At 41.5% G+C, this 15854-nt stretch overlaps 1 protein-coding gene across 1 annotated transcript in view; it reads left to right on the top strand.

The window, feature by feature from the left end:
• The first annotated feature begins 414 nt into the window (after positions 1-414).
• The window catches only part of DIAPH3 (diaphanous related formin 3), a 245857-nt gene continuing 230417 nt past the window's right edge, over positions 415-15854 (top strand). The window contains exons 1-2 of the mRNA XM_056328634.1: positions 415-915; positions 12488-12520. Of these exons, the coding sequence (XP_056184609.1) occupies positions 760-915; positions 12488-12520 (189 nt within the window). The 5' untranslated portion in view covers positions 415-759. The remainder of the gene's footprint in view (positions 916-12487; positions 12521-15854) is intronic.

Genomic DNA, 15854 nt, shown 5'->3' with positions numbered 1-15854 from the left:
GCAGCGGCTACGTGGCAGCATGAACCTTCCTGGGCGGCCAAAACAAAACAAGACACCCCAGACCCTGAGGAAAGCTCTTGTACACCCACCATACTGGCCCCAGAGGCGGCCGCTCTCCCGCCCGCGCGGGGGCCGTGCAGGCCCGTCTCCCTCCGCGGCTGGGGGCCGCGCTGCTCCCTGGGAGATGTAGTCCGGAGGGTTGGAAGCGGGGGCGGGGCGAACAAACAGGTGCGGTCACTGGGGTTCCTCGCCGGCGCCTCGCTGAGCACAGCTGATTCACCGCAGATTGGCAGAAGGCCAGCCAACCGGGAAACGACATTTCCATTCTCCCGCTGTGGATTGGCTAGCGCTGGCAGCCCGGGGCGGGACCAGCAGTGGCGGGACGATTCGGACGGCGGGACATTCCTGGACTCTGACGGGCGCCGGGGAGCGGCCGTTAGGAGCGCGCGCCACTGCCCCTCTTCTTCGCTCCGCGCTGCGGCGTGGCGGTGTCGCGGCCGGGGGCAGCCGCCACACACGGCCGCGCCGGGATTAGGGCTCTTCGCTAAATCCTTTGCTGCGCTGAGGCGGCGGCTTTAGCCCTGAGTCCCCCTCCTCCCCCCGCGGCGACCTGCCCGGCCGAGCCCAGCTAAGCCGCGCTAATCGCAGGCGCCCGGCTCGGCCAGGGCTGCCGGACCTGGGCCCATCGCGGGCAGCGGTCTGCCCTCGTCTTCCCTCCCCTTCCCCCCTCTTCCCCGCTCTCCTCTGCCGGGCGCCGCCATGGAGCCGCGGCAGCCGCGGCCTCGTTACCGCGCCCCGTCCTCACCGCCGGGTCGCGGCGGGTGGGAGAACAAGGGGCTCCGTCGGAAGGCCCCGCCGGGGACCGGGAGCACCGGCGGCTCGGAGGAGGCGGCGGATGGCAGGAAGCCCAAATTCGTAAGTACGAGTCGATCCCAGGCTGCCCCCGTCCCGGCTGGGACGGTTGCGGCGGGGCTGCCTAAGGTGTGGGCCTGTCTGCGGGGCGCCCCCCCTGCCGGGCCTGTGCCGGAGGGGCCCGGCGGTGCGGGGGGCCCGGTCGCCCGCCCGGGGCCGCACCGATCTGGGCTGCACCGACCCGGAGCCCCCTGAGAGACAGGGGGCCACGTGGGCGTACGTGGGCTACTAAACGGCGCCGTTGACTTCAGCTGGGCTTCAAAGAGCGAGCCAGCTTGCTCCAGCTCGCCGCTTCTCTGCGTGCCTGGAAGGACCTGGCTTCATTTTGCAGCAAGTTTTCACATCTGTCCTCTTATTCATAAAACTTTGTCTTACTCGCTGTTTGACAGCTGTATGTGTAAGGGATACAGAACACGCTTCTAGCTCTTAAATGATGTTACTTTGAATAGACCTGGATTTTTTTTTTTTTTAGTTTTGGTAGTATAAAGTGTATTGTGGAAAACTGAGTCTTTGCTTTTAAGGGATATAGTAGTTCTCACTCCTAGCCCTGCTTTTACAAACTTTGGCTAGCACACCAAGAAACTGTGAAATTCGCAATGGCTAATCATTGTCCACAATGTGTCAGTAAGATGTGCTCTAACTAAAAAACACCCAGAAATGAACAGATACTGGTTGAACATCAGGACATTTTCAGGTATTAAAGCTTGGACAAACATATTCTACAGGTCTTGTATCCACCACATGCAGAGCAAATGCATCCCATGGTTATGTTTGTGATATACATGTTAGTGTTTGTTCAGCCAGCTCTGAGCCTACCTGCTCTAAGCTTTATTATGTGCTTGGAAAATAGATACTATAACATACAGTAAATTCTTGATTCTAAGGCATCTTTGTGCAATATTCAGTACTTGAGTGTCTGGCAGTTGAGTGCGGGTTCAAAAAAGTTAGTTTGGTATCACTTACCGGCTGTAGGTTGGCCTAACCTATTCTAGAAGGTCATAACTTGCTCCTTGACATCCTGTTTCCTGGGATCCTGTTCATATTGTGGCTGCACAAACAGATTGCTGTTTGAACCAACCCCTTGTGCTTATTTTTGCATGTTACTAGAATGGGCATATAGGAAAATGTGACCAAGAGCTGTTTGCTTGTCTTCATAAATGTCTGTATCTACTGGGGGTCCGTGCATTTTAGTCATGCAGGTGACACGGCTGGACATGCTTTTGTCTGCCCCATCTGAAAAGTTGGATAGTGTTACTGGTGTATGACTTGATGGCTGGATTATTCCAGTGGTGACTGGGAGACATGGATTTGTGTGTGTTTGAGACCGACAAGAGTGCTGAGTCAAGAGGTTTTACTTACTATTGATATTGTAACTGCTGATTTTTTTATGCAGATAAGGTATGCAATAATCTTTTTCCCCTAGTTGTGTTAAAACAGAAACAGGGTGTTGCCATTATGTTCATTTTTTTTTTCCTGACCATGTGTTAAAATAGAAATACAATAATTTATAGGGAGCACAACCCTGCCAGATATGTGATGCCATTAAGATTTTTCTTAGATGAAGTCTGATTGGTTTTTCAGTGAAAGGAGGCCTTCTCTTTCGTGGAGAGGAGCTTGTTTGGTACATGTGTACGCCTCTCAGACTAGGCAAGAGTGGTTTTGAGCATGTGTGGATGTGGGCATCAGTTGACTGGCTTTTTGAGGTCAGTGTTGATTTTTGAGTCAGCTACAGAAAGTAAAGGCAGTTGAATTTGGGTATCAACTTAGCTTTGTAGGGAATAGGATCATCATGTAGATGTTTGTGGTGGTTTTTTTTGTTTTTTTTTTTTCATTTTCCTATCCCTGTTCCCCCTGCCCAGGTTCTGAAACTCTTTAACCAAGGATGACAGAGAATATCCTTAATTTATGAGAATGCCTTGCCAAACTGCAGCTTTCGAAAACATTTGACGTTAAATAGTAGCCCTGTTTCTCTTTTTTAAGTAGTGTGGTAAAGCAAAGATTTTTGCGCTGGGGTGTTGATAGGTGATTGAAGAATGATAGTTCTCCAAACCTGGATTGCTTTCTAGGTATGCCATTAGCTCGCTGAGTGACCTTGTTAACGAAAACCGTAACAAGGAAAACTCTCCAACGCAAATGATAGTTTAGAAAGCTGACATTGGTTTATTACAGCCCTAGGTTCACGGGGGATTTTTCCTCCTAACATGCACACCAAGTTACTCAAGGGTACACATTATATACAGTAGAGTACTTGCATATTCACAATACCTTACATACTCATTTTCATTCCGGTGTAAGGTTTGGTTACAAGTTTCCCTCTTCTAATACAAATTGTTACACATCCTCAGATAGCACTGCTGAAGTTTTTAACTAATGAAGCATGCTCCCCAAGTAGGGGTTTGCCTTCTTTCTGGGGGCTGTTTGAGTTTGGGGGTCATGATCTCCCATTACCACAATTACCTTTGTCCTACTTTCAACTAATTTTCTGTGGGTTGATACACCTTATCAGCTTGTCTCCTCTTGCAGCCAGAATTTTCTCACTTGGAGGCTTCTTTCTGCATAATGTATGTAACAGTGTTCTTTTCACCATCCGTTCTTTGTTTCCCAAGGATGACTCGCGTGCTTAGAAGTCCTTTCATTCATTGGTTTTGATGACTTGAGAAGGTGGGTCAGCTTGACCTAAACTTTGTCCACGTATTTGTTTAACATATAGTTAAACACTAAATTAGAGCTCCATAACTCGGGTGATTAGGCAACAACCTTAAGAAGAATCAGAAGTGAATATTTCTTGAATAGAATTTAGGATTTTGTCTCTGTCTTAATGTAAACTGCTGTGAGTGGTATAGTTTACAGGTGTGATCTGTGGATTTTAGTGGTTACTCTAGAGCAGCAGGCAGCTCCATGCCATGAAACCTAAGGAGCTTCTGTATGTACTAGACTGCAGCTCAAATCTGTGGCTTGTCCTGGCTAATAGTTTTTGTTGAGAAACATACACAGTACAGGCAGAATTACTTCAGTAGTTTTAGATACTGACCAGCTTCTTTGATTGGGGTAGTTCACTTGAAGGGTAGGATGTTACACTTTTCATTCTGTTGCTTCCTAAATTTCTACCCTAAGATACTGCAACACAGAATATTTATCACTCGGCTATTAAATCTGAAGTTGGTAAACTCTCCTTCCTGTCTTCCTCCTGTTATCTTACAAGACTGGTTTGGTTTTTTTGAGAGCGAGATGGTATATCTTCCCTCAGAAAATGGGGGGATGGATTGAGTGCACCCTCAGTAAGTTTGCAGACAACTCCAAGTTGGGTGGGAGTCTTGATCTGCTGGAGGGCAGGAAGCCTCTGCAGAGGGATCAGGATAGGCTGGACCATCGGCCAAGGTCAATTGTATGACGTTCAACAAGGAGAAGTGCTGGGTCCTGCACTTGGGTCACAGCAACCCCATGCAATGTTGCAGGCTTGGGGAAATGGCTGGGAAGTTGCTTGGCTAGAAAAAGACCTGGGGGTGCTGGTTGATGGCTGGCTGAACATAAGCCAGCAGGGTGGCCAGGAGGGCCAACAGCATCCTGGCTTGTATCTGAAATGGTGTGGCCAGCAGGACTAGGGAAGTGATTGTCCTCCTGGACTCAGCACTGGTGAGGTCGAACCTCAAATACTGCGTTCAGTTTTGTGCCCCCTCACTGCAAGATGCACAGCAGTGTGTCCAGAGAAGGGTGCTGCAGCGTGTCCAGAGACGGGCAATGAAGCTGGTGAAGGGTCTGGAGTACAAGTCATATGAGGAGTGGCTGAGGGAACTGGGGTTGTTTAGCGTGGAGAGAAGGAAGCTCAAGGAAGACCTTACTGTTCTTTGCAACTACGTGAAAGGTTGTAGTGAGGTGGATGTAGGTCTCTTCTCCCAGATAACTAGCGAAAGGGTAAGTGGAAACAGTCCCAAGTTGTGCCAGGGACGGTTTAGACCTGATATTAGGAATAATTTCTTCACTGAAAAAGGTGGTGAAGCCTTGGAACAGGCTCCCCAGGGAAGTGGTCAAGTCCCTGTCCCTGGAGGTATTTTTAAGATGTGTGGATGTGGTGCTCTAAGGACATGTTTTTAGTGGTGGACTTGACAGCGTTAGGTTACGGTTGGACTTCATGATATTAAAAGTCTTTTCCAACCCAAATGATTCTATTCTGTCTGTGTTGAGTTGTTTGCATCTAACTCTTACTGTACTAAATGTTGAATATAATTTTGTTACTTCAATTAGTTTTGTGTCAGAATACATAAAACTTCCCTCACCCCTTTGAATTCTCTGCAATCCAGTCTTAGATATAGGTTGTAGCCTTTTCTGTGCCTGGGTTACTTGCAGTGCCATACTTCATGTCACCTGAGTTGTTTCTGATCTTTTGTATGTTTCTCAAATGTAGATGAATCTGTCTGTTATATTCAGTGAACTCAAGTCATCCAGATTGTATTAGTTTAATTTTCCTCAGTGTGGAAGGCCTGAAAAGAAGTTGCAGATTGGACCCTTCCAATCAATGCGACATACTGATCTGTCACAGCAGATAAGCTAATCTGAAAGATCGCTTGATTCCCTGACAGACCTCGAGGTGAAATTGGATTGCCGGTTGTCAAAGTTGACATCGTTAATATGTACCCTCTTTTTTAATTTTCTTTTTTTTTTTTTTTTAATCTTCCAGATAAAATTCTTGTTTAGCAGGAGGAAAATCTCTCTTTAAAACCTAGTTCATTTGGAGGGAGGAGGAAGAGTCTTTGGGCTAAACAGTTGTAGTGGTTGATTCCAATCAAATTTCATCTTGAAGTACTGCCTTTCAGAGTAAACTAACTTCTCAGATGACGTGAATGAGTTGTAAGCCTCCGTTCCCTCTGTTCTTTTACAGAATTGTTAAAAACTTTTTTCTTTTTTTTTTTCTTTTTTTTTTTTTTTTTTTTTTTTAATAAAGAGTGATGGTTAATTTTGAAGGATATACCAGCTTGACTTTGTTTAGCATGTCCAAGGTTTTGGAAGAGTGGAACCCTTAAAAGGGTGAAAGATATTCTATGGTACTATGGTACTTCAGTTTATTGAAAGCTCTTACCTTCACCCTTGAGGTTTAGGACTTGGTAAACAGAGGAAATGAATTGAAGGATGGCAGAGGTGATACCTGTTTTCTATGTGTACATTGACTGGGCAAGAAACTTTTGAAATCTGCTCATGGTGGTGGTGGGTGTTGTAAAAAGCTGTTGTTTGCCACTTCCTCTCCTTGGGGGTGTGTGTGTGTATGTGTTGGTTTTTTTTTTTTTTTTTCTCCTTAGAAATATTTGGATATTATGTAAGTGAGTGGTAGAATATGTGATTTTTAATTGCACTTCACTGAGAGTACATCTTGTAGATGCTAGTCCTCAAAAGATCAACTCCAAATTCTAGCTCAAGGTAAAGGTGTTTCTGTTAATTTCAGTATACTATGACCTGTCTTCAGTGACTTTCACATTATGGTTTTGATTAAATTCTTTATGAAATGTATGAGTCAAGGAAGCTTTCTTGTTTGCATCTATCTGTTAAAAATAGATAAATTAACATTTGCATTTAACAGTGTCTGTAAATCAAAGAAACATGTAGTTAAGAGCAAAAGCACTTCCATTTCTCTGGCATAGAGTAGAAAGGTAAGATCGATCTGTGTCAATATCTTTAATTACAAAGTGACTGAATTATTGCTGCAGTTATGCTGCAGTGTAAGACCTTGAATTTAAATTAGCGTTTTAAAGAAATGATTGTTGAACAGATGTTACCTAAAACACTTTATTGCAGCTTTGTAAAACTGTGAATTCCTCATGCTGTTATTTTTGTTGGCATGAATTAACACTGTGGGTTATGATATTAAATTTTAGTGCTCTGTTCTGGCACTTTGTTATATAATCTTACCTGTAAGCACCAATTTTGAGTTTAACTCGTCAATGTCTAAATAATATCGCTGTGTAGAAACTGTCATGTTAAGATAATTTTGCCCCGATTGCTTTTCAGACTGCTTTCCAAGCAACAGAAAGTGTGTGATAAAGCCATTAAATAAATGCTGAAGTAGTATATTGGAAATTAAAAGTAGGTAATTCTGTGGGGTTATGCAGCAGTTTCCAAATTGCGCTTACAGATGGAGATAGCAAAATTACTGAGGAAATATGACAAAGGAGATCCTAAAGTAAGAGCATTCACTGTAGTCATCCAAGTCACATCTCCTCCAAGTCTACAGGTTTCCTTGTAATCCCTGCTTTTGTCTTCTGGTTGTGTTTCTGCTAGAGAAAAGCCTTTGGGGAAAAAACAGCTAGTGTTGAATCTTTTTGGTGATAGAATTAATGGTAGTGTGTGATGAGTTCTTTCTCGTTTTCTAATTTAAAAAGGTACAGAGGAGATTATGTGTTTATATGTACATCCTTAGTTTTCATTTATCTGGTTTCAGCATTCAGGCTGAAGTTGGCCAGTTTTTCTAAAACTCACTGCATCTTGCTTAAAACTACCCTTTTTTCTTTTTTTTCTTTTTTTTTTTTTTCTTTTTTTTTGTTTTCTTATAGCTCTAAGATCTTAATATATCAAAGGCACTGCATATGTATGTGGTGGTTTGGAGAGTGTGTTATATGTGGTTTTGTTGCTTTGTTTTCTTCTGCAAAGGAGATAAAAATGGAGACCCCCAAGAGGATTTAGATACCAGGCTGTGGGATTTTTTAGTTTTTGTAAATGGAAGCACTTCAGTGTGGTGGAGAATGTGGAGGACATTCATGCTGAAATTCTTTTTTAGCTTCCTGTGATCCTGTTACTTCGCATGCCTAAAACTCCTTTCATATCGGGAGTGTATGGCTGGGTACTTGTCTCTGTCCTGATTCTAGTTATGATCAACAAATCAGACTTTGTCTGCCTCTCTGGCATACCAACGATGTCCATCCCTACCAGGCATGGTCTGAGTTCATGTACCAAACATGCTGGTTTGATTCCGAAAGTCAGACAAGCAATGTCACTCTGTGTTTATGTGATAGTGAAAAGAGTACTTGCGGAGAATTTAGATGCAGCCATTTTGCTAGAGTGCCAAAACTTTTTTAGATAATACAGGCTATACCCTATATTGTACTAGGGTATTGTTCATTGTGCCCAAGTCACACTGAGTTGTGGTGCTGGTGGAAAAAATGCTGAAGTCATGAGACCAGAACCCCATGTGAGAAGGTGACATTCTGCTGAATTCTGGTCCTGTTTGCTGGGACTACTTGTACCACTTTTAGATAGAATTAGGTTTATCAATGTGCATATGCAAAGATAGAGAAATGAATATAATGACGTAAAAGACCCAACTAGTACTGTTGATCGAATTAAGTGGCATTTCTCATTTCTTTGTTTTATTTCACTCTGTCTACTGGGAATGGACTGGGGTAATTACGTAAACAATGACTCAACCTGTTAAACTCTGTCTTGCAGATTAACTTTCAATATATGCTACTGTTCGTATATGCAACATAAAACCATCATCTTGTGTATGACAATAAGGCTTTGTACTGTGAATATGTATGAAGCCAAATAGCATTTGGCTTACTTTCCCTAGCTGAGTGGTGCAGAAGTTGCATCACATGTGGCTTCATAATATATGACCTTTTCAAGAGACACAGTACTCTTTCTGTTTTGTGAGTTTGTTTTTGTTGCTGTGCATGTGTTGTGAACCTCAGTTGTTGTGTTCTGTTGTACCTTGCGGTGTCTAAGGCTGTCAGTATCTTCAACGTTTTTGAGATCCGGCCTTTTGACAGCTTATCAAGAAAACTGTAAAATACACTGAATGTATGTTTAGGTCCTGTGTCCAATGAAATCAGCTATTTATCAGTATGCTTGAGGGATGTAATCTTCAATAAGAGTTAATTCTATTTCAGATTGCTTGCTTTCTTCAAAAATTATACATCTATACACTTCTTTTTAATTGTGACTTAGCTTTAACTAAACTGCTTCTACTGAATTGCAAAACAAAATGTCATCTTCCTCTGTGTCCCAGACTAAAAACTAAGCTACCCTGGAGAATGTAACTTCAAAATGTTAGCTGTTTATAAATATGTTTCTATAGCTGAAGACTAAGTAATGGTGATACTTCTGCTTTTCCAACTGTAGATGCTACTGATAAATCTGGACTTCGGAAGTATCCTAATTAACTCCTTAATCTCTTCATGGTTTTGTATCTCTTTGACTAGAAAACTGGATATTGATGTACTTAAAAACAAATGAAGGATATTTTAAATATTGAGTATCTACTTTCTACATGATAAACAGACTAGAGCAGGGGTCCTCAAACTTTTTAAACAGAGGGCCGGTGCGCGGATGAAGTGGCAGGCAGTCATCTGCAGCTGCTTGGTTTCCCCCCCCAACCCCCGGCAGGGGTGGGGGGGGTGGGGACGGGGGGGTCTGTAAATACCGGGGGCCGGATTGAGGACCCTGGGGGCCTGTATCTGGACCGCGGGCCATAGTTTGAGGACCCCTGGACTAGAGGAATACTCCTATGTAGCTCCTCTGTTCTCAAAGCAATAATTTTGTTAGTCTGAAGTAGTTCATAGAAGACACAGAATAGTAGTGTTTTAATCCATTGCAAAGCAGTATTCTGTAAGATTATATAATGTTTTTAGCAGTAACAGAATACTACAGGAATATTACTTAACCCAGATATATTTACTTGCAGCCCTATGTTTAAGTCTACCTGTTCACTTCAGCAGAATGTCTTACTAATGTGGACTGATATATCCAGGCCTGAAAATAAAAGTATGTTCCTGTGGTATTAACACGCTCCAACTTATACCTAACTGTGGTCTAGTTATTTTTTCCCCTCATTAGAAATGTGTTTGTCTTGTTTGTTTGGCCTGGCAAGAATGAAAATATGCTCCTGTCCTTCAGTCACAGCACCCATCTAATGCTGTTAAAAGACCCATTATGGTAAAATTTACTTATTTCTTGTGTTGGTATTTTTCTTTTTTTAAAGATTACCTGCAGTGTTCCACATGTCTGTATCCTTGAGTACTGCATAAGACCAGGAAAGCTGGCAACTGTTTTACATTGCACAGCCTTGCCAGAAGATAAGGACTTGGTGAGGGAGAAGGGAAAAAGTTCTCATGTTTTAACCGCTCTTCTGACTGAGAGATATTATAACATAAAATTCCTGGAGTAAGTCTTTTGAGATGTCTTACTGCAAGTCAGATAGCCCTTTAATATTAGAGTGTGAAAAGATCTGAACATTAATTGTAGTCTGATTGAAGTTTCTCCTCCTTTATAAAGAAATCTCCAAATATGTCACCAGTGTTAATAGATGAGTGCTGTTTAAGTAGGTTCACTTCCTTGTAGCAGACCCCACAACATTGTCTGAAAGGGGTCGTCTTATGCTGGTGTTTTTAGACTCCCATACTGTAGGTAGCCAGTAAGATGAAGACTTAAAAGACTTACATCTTATATAGAGTTTTTTTGTACTATTATGGTGTTCTTAATTGGTTGCGTGGTATTTCCCCCCCAATTAGTCAGATGACCTGGGTCATTGAGGTGCTCTGATATACAGAATGAGGAACGTTTCACCCTTTACCACAGTAAATTCCCTTGCTGAATTTCACAGGTTAATTGAAAGGTACAACACTGGCTTGAACTATCCCGTTAACTTTTGCCTTTTTCAAAGAACAAAGCCAGAATCTGAAAAATATTGCCTTGACTCCATGGATGATGTTGGTGTCTTGTACAGAGCAGTTGCGCAACACCCAGCTTCTGTTCCTAAGTGGAAGTGAACCTGATGTTGTGCTTCCTGTGTCTGTGCTGTGGCATGCGCATGCGTTTGACATGAATCTTGAAGTTCCACATCACAGCATGTAATACAGAACATTTTCATTCTAATCAGATTACTCTGTCTCTTGCCACGTTAGAGGAGCTTCACAGTGGTATCTGCACATTGCTTAAGGCGTAATGATTTAAGTCATGTGTTTGAAAAAGGAATAAATTTTTATGTTCTTTGCTACTAAGTTGCAGTGTAAGACCATATGCTTGTTTTTTCTCCTGCAGCTTTGATCATTTAAGGATAGAGGTACTACACCAACAACTTGCTAAATGTGAAGTTGTGAGCTCTTGCAAATGACAGAAACTAACACTCATGCTGTCTTTGTAGCTATTTAGCAGAATGCGAAGAACATGTCATAAAACCTAGCTCCACAGCTGTGTGGGACTACTCCTGCAGCAAAACACCAATGGGAATACTGGGATACAGATTTTCAGTCTCCTGACTGGACTGAAATATTTTCATTTTGTTGTTGTTAAGCTATTTATTAAAAATTCTCATCTATTAGAACATGGAATGGGATTGTCATAAAAGTTCAGTACTGACCTAGCTTCTTTTTTTTCTTTTTTTGAATTTTTGATGGTAGCACTTACACTATGTCACTGTTTTCCTCACATGTCACTGAGTGTTTTCCTTACATGTCACTTACTGTTTTTTAATTTCATAGCCATTCATCAGATGCTTCTTCCTCAGTTTTTTTGACAAAATTCAGAGTAGACCTGTCATGGGGTAACATTTTACTTAACACAAATTGTTCTTCAATTCTGAGGGTCAAGCCAGGAAAGATGTCATAAGTAATGATGCCTAAGTGTTGTTGACTTGGTGAAGACAAAGTAAGAGTTTCCAAATCTGATTAATTTGGATATAGTCATTGACAATCGCTGTGGCTGCTGCTAAGCTTTGTATACTAGGCAGTGAGAGGAGTCTAAGAAATAGAAGAATTCATCTCACTAAGTATGTGACTTCACATTCTTCCCATTTCCCTGTCAAGTCTGTTCTCAGCCTCTTCATAAAAATGATAAATGGGATCTCTGCAATGCTGACTCATCACCACTGTTCTTCAGTGCTGCTCTTTGGTTTTGTGCAAGAGCTGTGTGTCTTAGTGCTTGCAGTGTTTGTAAATGTGCCATGGAGAGCAGAAGAGTTGGTTCAGTAACTGTTGTTTCACACAGCAAGTGATCATCTATAGAATTTTGGAATCATTAATAATAAATGCTTATGTCAGTTTCTACTCATGACTTCATGCTCTGCTTCTTCACATAGAGGGTAGTCAACAGTCTTGATTGTTGGAATGTTGCAACTTGGCGGCTAGTTTGAACTGCTGGGGAACTCCATGTTCTTCTATTGATTTTAGAATCTGGATCGATTCCTTGATGGTTTGCTCCCAGACATTTTGAGAAGACACAAGTATAGTAGCTGAATTACGAACATGTCTTCTTTTGTAGTATATTTAGCTATAAAATATAATAAACCACAACTCATTTCAAACTGTGCTTGATTTATATTTTTCTGCTATTATTCTGCCGAAGGATAAGATTACAGGTTGGTTTGGTTGGGTTTTTTTATCTACACTGTACTCCCCGTGTAACTTGCTGTGTACTGTAAGCCAGCAAAGTACAGCTTGCCAAGACATTTATTACTTCAAGTGGCATGATTCAACACAGTTTAACTCGCATCTTATTTTGAATAACAGCAACTATAACTGAGACTTGCTTTTTTTTTGTTTGTTTTTTTTTACTGCACAATTGTGACATAACTGGTTTCCTGTTTGATTTACAGCACTTAAATATCAAGACATTGACAGATGATGTGGTAAGACAACTTAAGTTTTGCTTTGGCTGTGCTAAGCTAATAACCTTATTGCTAATGCAATACAAATAACCTTATTAATACAAAAACTGTCTTAATTGTGAAGTTAATTTAGTTCATTAGCAAAGTCTCACTAAACTGTTAATTATCTGTAACAGTGGGAGAAGCAAAAATCTATGGTTGGCTTTGAAGTATGCTCTAATCATGGCTAAATGAGCTTGACAGGTAATTGTGTCAATTTACATGCAATATAGTTAAGATATCTGATCATGTGTTTAATGCTAAAGTTACTTAGGCTGCATGGCTAGCTTAAAATGCTATGTTTAACAAACTAACAGCTGCTTGTAATAATTATTAATGGGTTGAAACAATGTTAGGTATATTCAGTGTCATGGGAACACTTTTCAGAACTTTGTCTCTTGAACAGCTGATGAGTTTCTGTATCACAAAGCAGATTTTTTTTTTCTTGCTGTTGAAGTTACCTATTTCATTGTCTGTACTATTCTTTTGTAGGTAAGGATAGTTTTTCTTAAAGTGGATCATTTTACAAGGTCCTTGAATTTACCTAGGAAGTAGGCATCTAAAGATCAGCTGTAAAGACTTCAGTGCTGTACAGAGTTCTTGCTGAAGTACATTTGTGTGTGAGTGCTTAAGTGTAGAGAGTTTTATGCTGGACAGCATGCAACACACTTGTGCTAAGAAACACTGCTGTTTCCTAGCTTAGGAACCAAAGGTCTGGTTATTCTTGATTAGGTATGTGAAGTTAGTAGCGTTGAGCATAATGCCTCCACTTATCATTCCTAGATTGACTTAAATCACCTGTTGCTATTTCTTTAGCAGAATTTCATGGGCTGGAAATGGTTATTAAAAAAATTGAGTCTGATGGGTTGATAATACAACCTTCATTCTATAAGCTTTATCTCGGAGAGCTGAGGAAATGTTCACAGTTCTATCAAAGCAAAAGTATTTTTTGGTAACCAGAACTTAATTTTGGTCGTGTTATGTAAGGGTGTAGCCGTTTGTGTGCTGTGGTGTGTATGTTTGGTGGGTGTGGTTTGTTGTGTTTTTTTTTTTTGTTTTGGTTTTTTTTTGTTTTTTTTTTTTTTGTTAAAGAGGCTAGCTCACTGCCTTATTGCAGTTGTCCTTTCCTTAGCCTATTGGACTTGTCTAACTTGTAACGGTAGCCACTATAAGTCAGTAGGTTTATTGCATTTACTTCCAAAAATACTGAAATAAATTGATGCAACTCATATTCTCCTGTGTGTTCCCCATCCACCAAGAATAATTGTTTCAAATGAAGACATGGGCTTTGTCCAACTTGAATTCTCCTTCTTTCCTGAGTAGTTAATGTTCTACTGATTCTTTGTCGTGTGTTAATATCAGTGTCATGATTTAATGTCAGCTGGTAACTAAGTGCCGCTCAGCCACTGGCTCATTCCACCCTCACCCAGAGGGATGGGGAGGAGAATCAGAAAGGAATGTAAAACTTGAGGGTTTAGATAAGAACAATTTAACAGATAAAGCAAAAGCTGTGCATGCAGGCAAAGCAAAACAAGGAATTCATTCACTGCTTCCCATGGGCAGGCAGGTGTTTGGCCATCCCCAGGAAAGCCGGGCTCCATCATGCATAACGGTTACTTGGGAAGATAAATGCCATGATGCCAGATGTCCCCCCCTTCCTTCTTCTTCCCCCAGTTAATATACTCAGCATGACATCATATGGTATGGAATACCTCTTTGGCTAGTTCAAGTCACCTGTCCTGGCTGTGTCCCCTCCCAATTTCCCGTGTCCCTCCAGCCCTCTCGCTGGCAGGGCCCAAAAAACTGAAAAGTCCTTGACTGAGTATAAACATGACCCAGCAACAACCACAAACATTGGTGTCCTGCCAACATTGTTCTCACATCAAATCCAAAACACAGCACTGCCCCAGCTACTAAGAGTAAAATTAACTCTATCCCAGCTGAAACCAGGACAATCAGGGTGTTACAGTAGGCTTTCATGACTGAGCTGTTGACTTCTTTTACTAAAATGACCAGCAAAATGTCTGGGAGATTGAGATGTGCCATAGTATTTGAGCAGATTTTCCAGATGTGAAATTGTGTTTACTGAGTATATAAATAGGGGGCAGTCAAAAACATGTGAACTTGAAAATTGAAGGTGGCAGTACTTTTTGTCCTACAGATCTGTAAGGCAAAGTGAGAAAGACACCTAGAGGAAGAGCCAAGCTATAAGCAATACTGTTGCCTTTATGCCGTCAGCCAGGAAATGAAGATTTCATACCTGTAGTATTTCACATCAGAACTCTACTGAAAAATTGTGCTTAGTGATCATCAGTGTCTTGATGGTCCATATATATATGTATATGTATGTGTGTGCTTCTTCATGAGAATGGGAGCAGGGAGAGGGAGAAAGAAGACTGCAGTACTTCTAGACTGCAGTTCAGGCTAAAATGTAACAATTCTGTAATCCTGTCTCTTCATCATGAGGTATCAGAAGTTGTGATACCTCATTTATGGCAAACAACACCTTTCATGTAGTCGGGACTTTTCTCTGACACTGGGTTGCCTACTTTTTTAGAATAAAGATTTTCCTGTAGTGCAGTGACATCCTCTAGTTGTATATATGCCCTTAACTTACCTTGGGTGGAAGTTTTGGTGTTCACCTGATGAAGAAGACAAAGAGCCAAGCCAATTGTTACAATGTAACTTTTTGATCTGGAGCCTTCAGGTTAATTTTCATCTCTAGGAATATCCTGGAGTTTTGCACAGGGATTTGGGATGGCTACAGAGGACAATATTTTACTAGTTTTGTCTTATGAAATCAGTGTAGGTTGATGTGGTTTGTACAGCTCAAGAAACAGAATTCTGTGAAGAGTTACAGTAGTGGTTCTTATTCTTGTTTCAGGGGCATCAAATCTGTTTGCCTCAGCCCTAACGTGAGAGGATTTTGCATGACTTGATTTATATGCTTTACATGTTCCAGACATCACTGTTCTTTGTGCTAAACCAAAGCACAGGAGTCACAGAGCTAGTGCCAGAAATGTCAAATCCACATGGTGTGCTGCAGCTGTTGAGTTGATATGTTAACTTGTATCCAGATTGATGTAGTTTATGTGTAATCTGGTAAGCCCTGTCTCCAAGAATGAAAAAAGAAAGGAAAAGCCAAGGAATCAAAGGCTGTGATGGACAAAGGAACTTTAGTCCATTGTATCTACACAGTCCAGTGTATCTTCTACAGCAAAGCCGCTGTACTGTGCTACTGTTTACCTTGAAAAAGGATAGCTTTGTTGTTAATTCTTGTAAGATTTTTTTTTTGTTACTTTAGCTAATGTTTCAG

The sequence above is a fragment of the Falco biarmicus genome, chromosome 2, assembly GCF_023638135.1.
Source record: "Falco biarmicus isolate bFalBia1 chromosome 2, bFalBia1.pri, whole genome shotgun sequence".
In the NCBI taxonomy this organism is placed as follows: Eukaryota; Metazoa; Chordata; class Aves; order Falconiformes; family Falconidae; genus Falco; species Falco biarmicus.
Note: the sequence above shows the minus strand (reverse complement) of the source record. Positions and strands in the feature narration are given on the sequence as shown.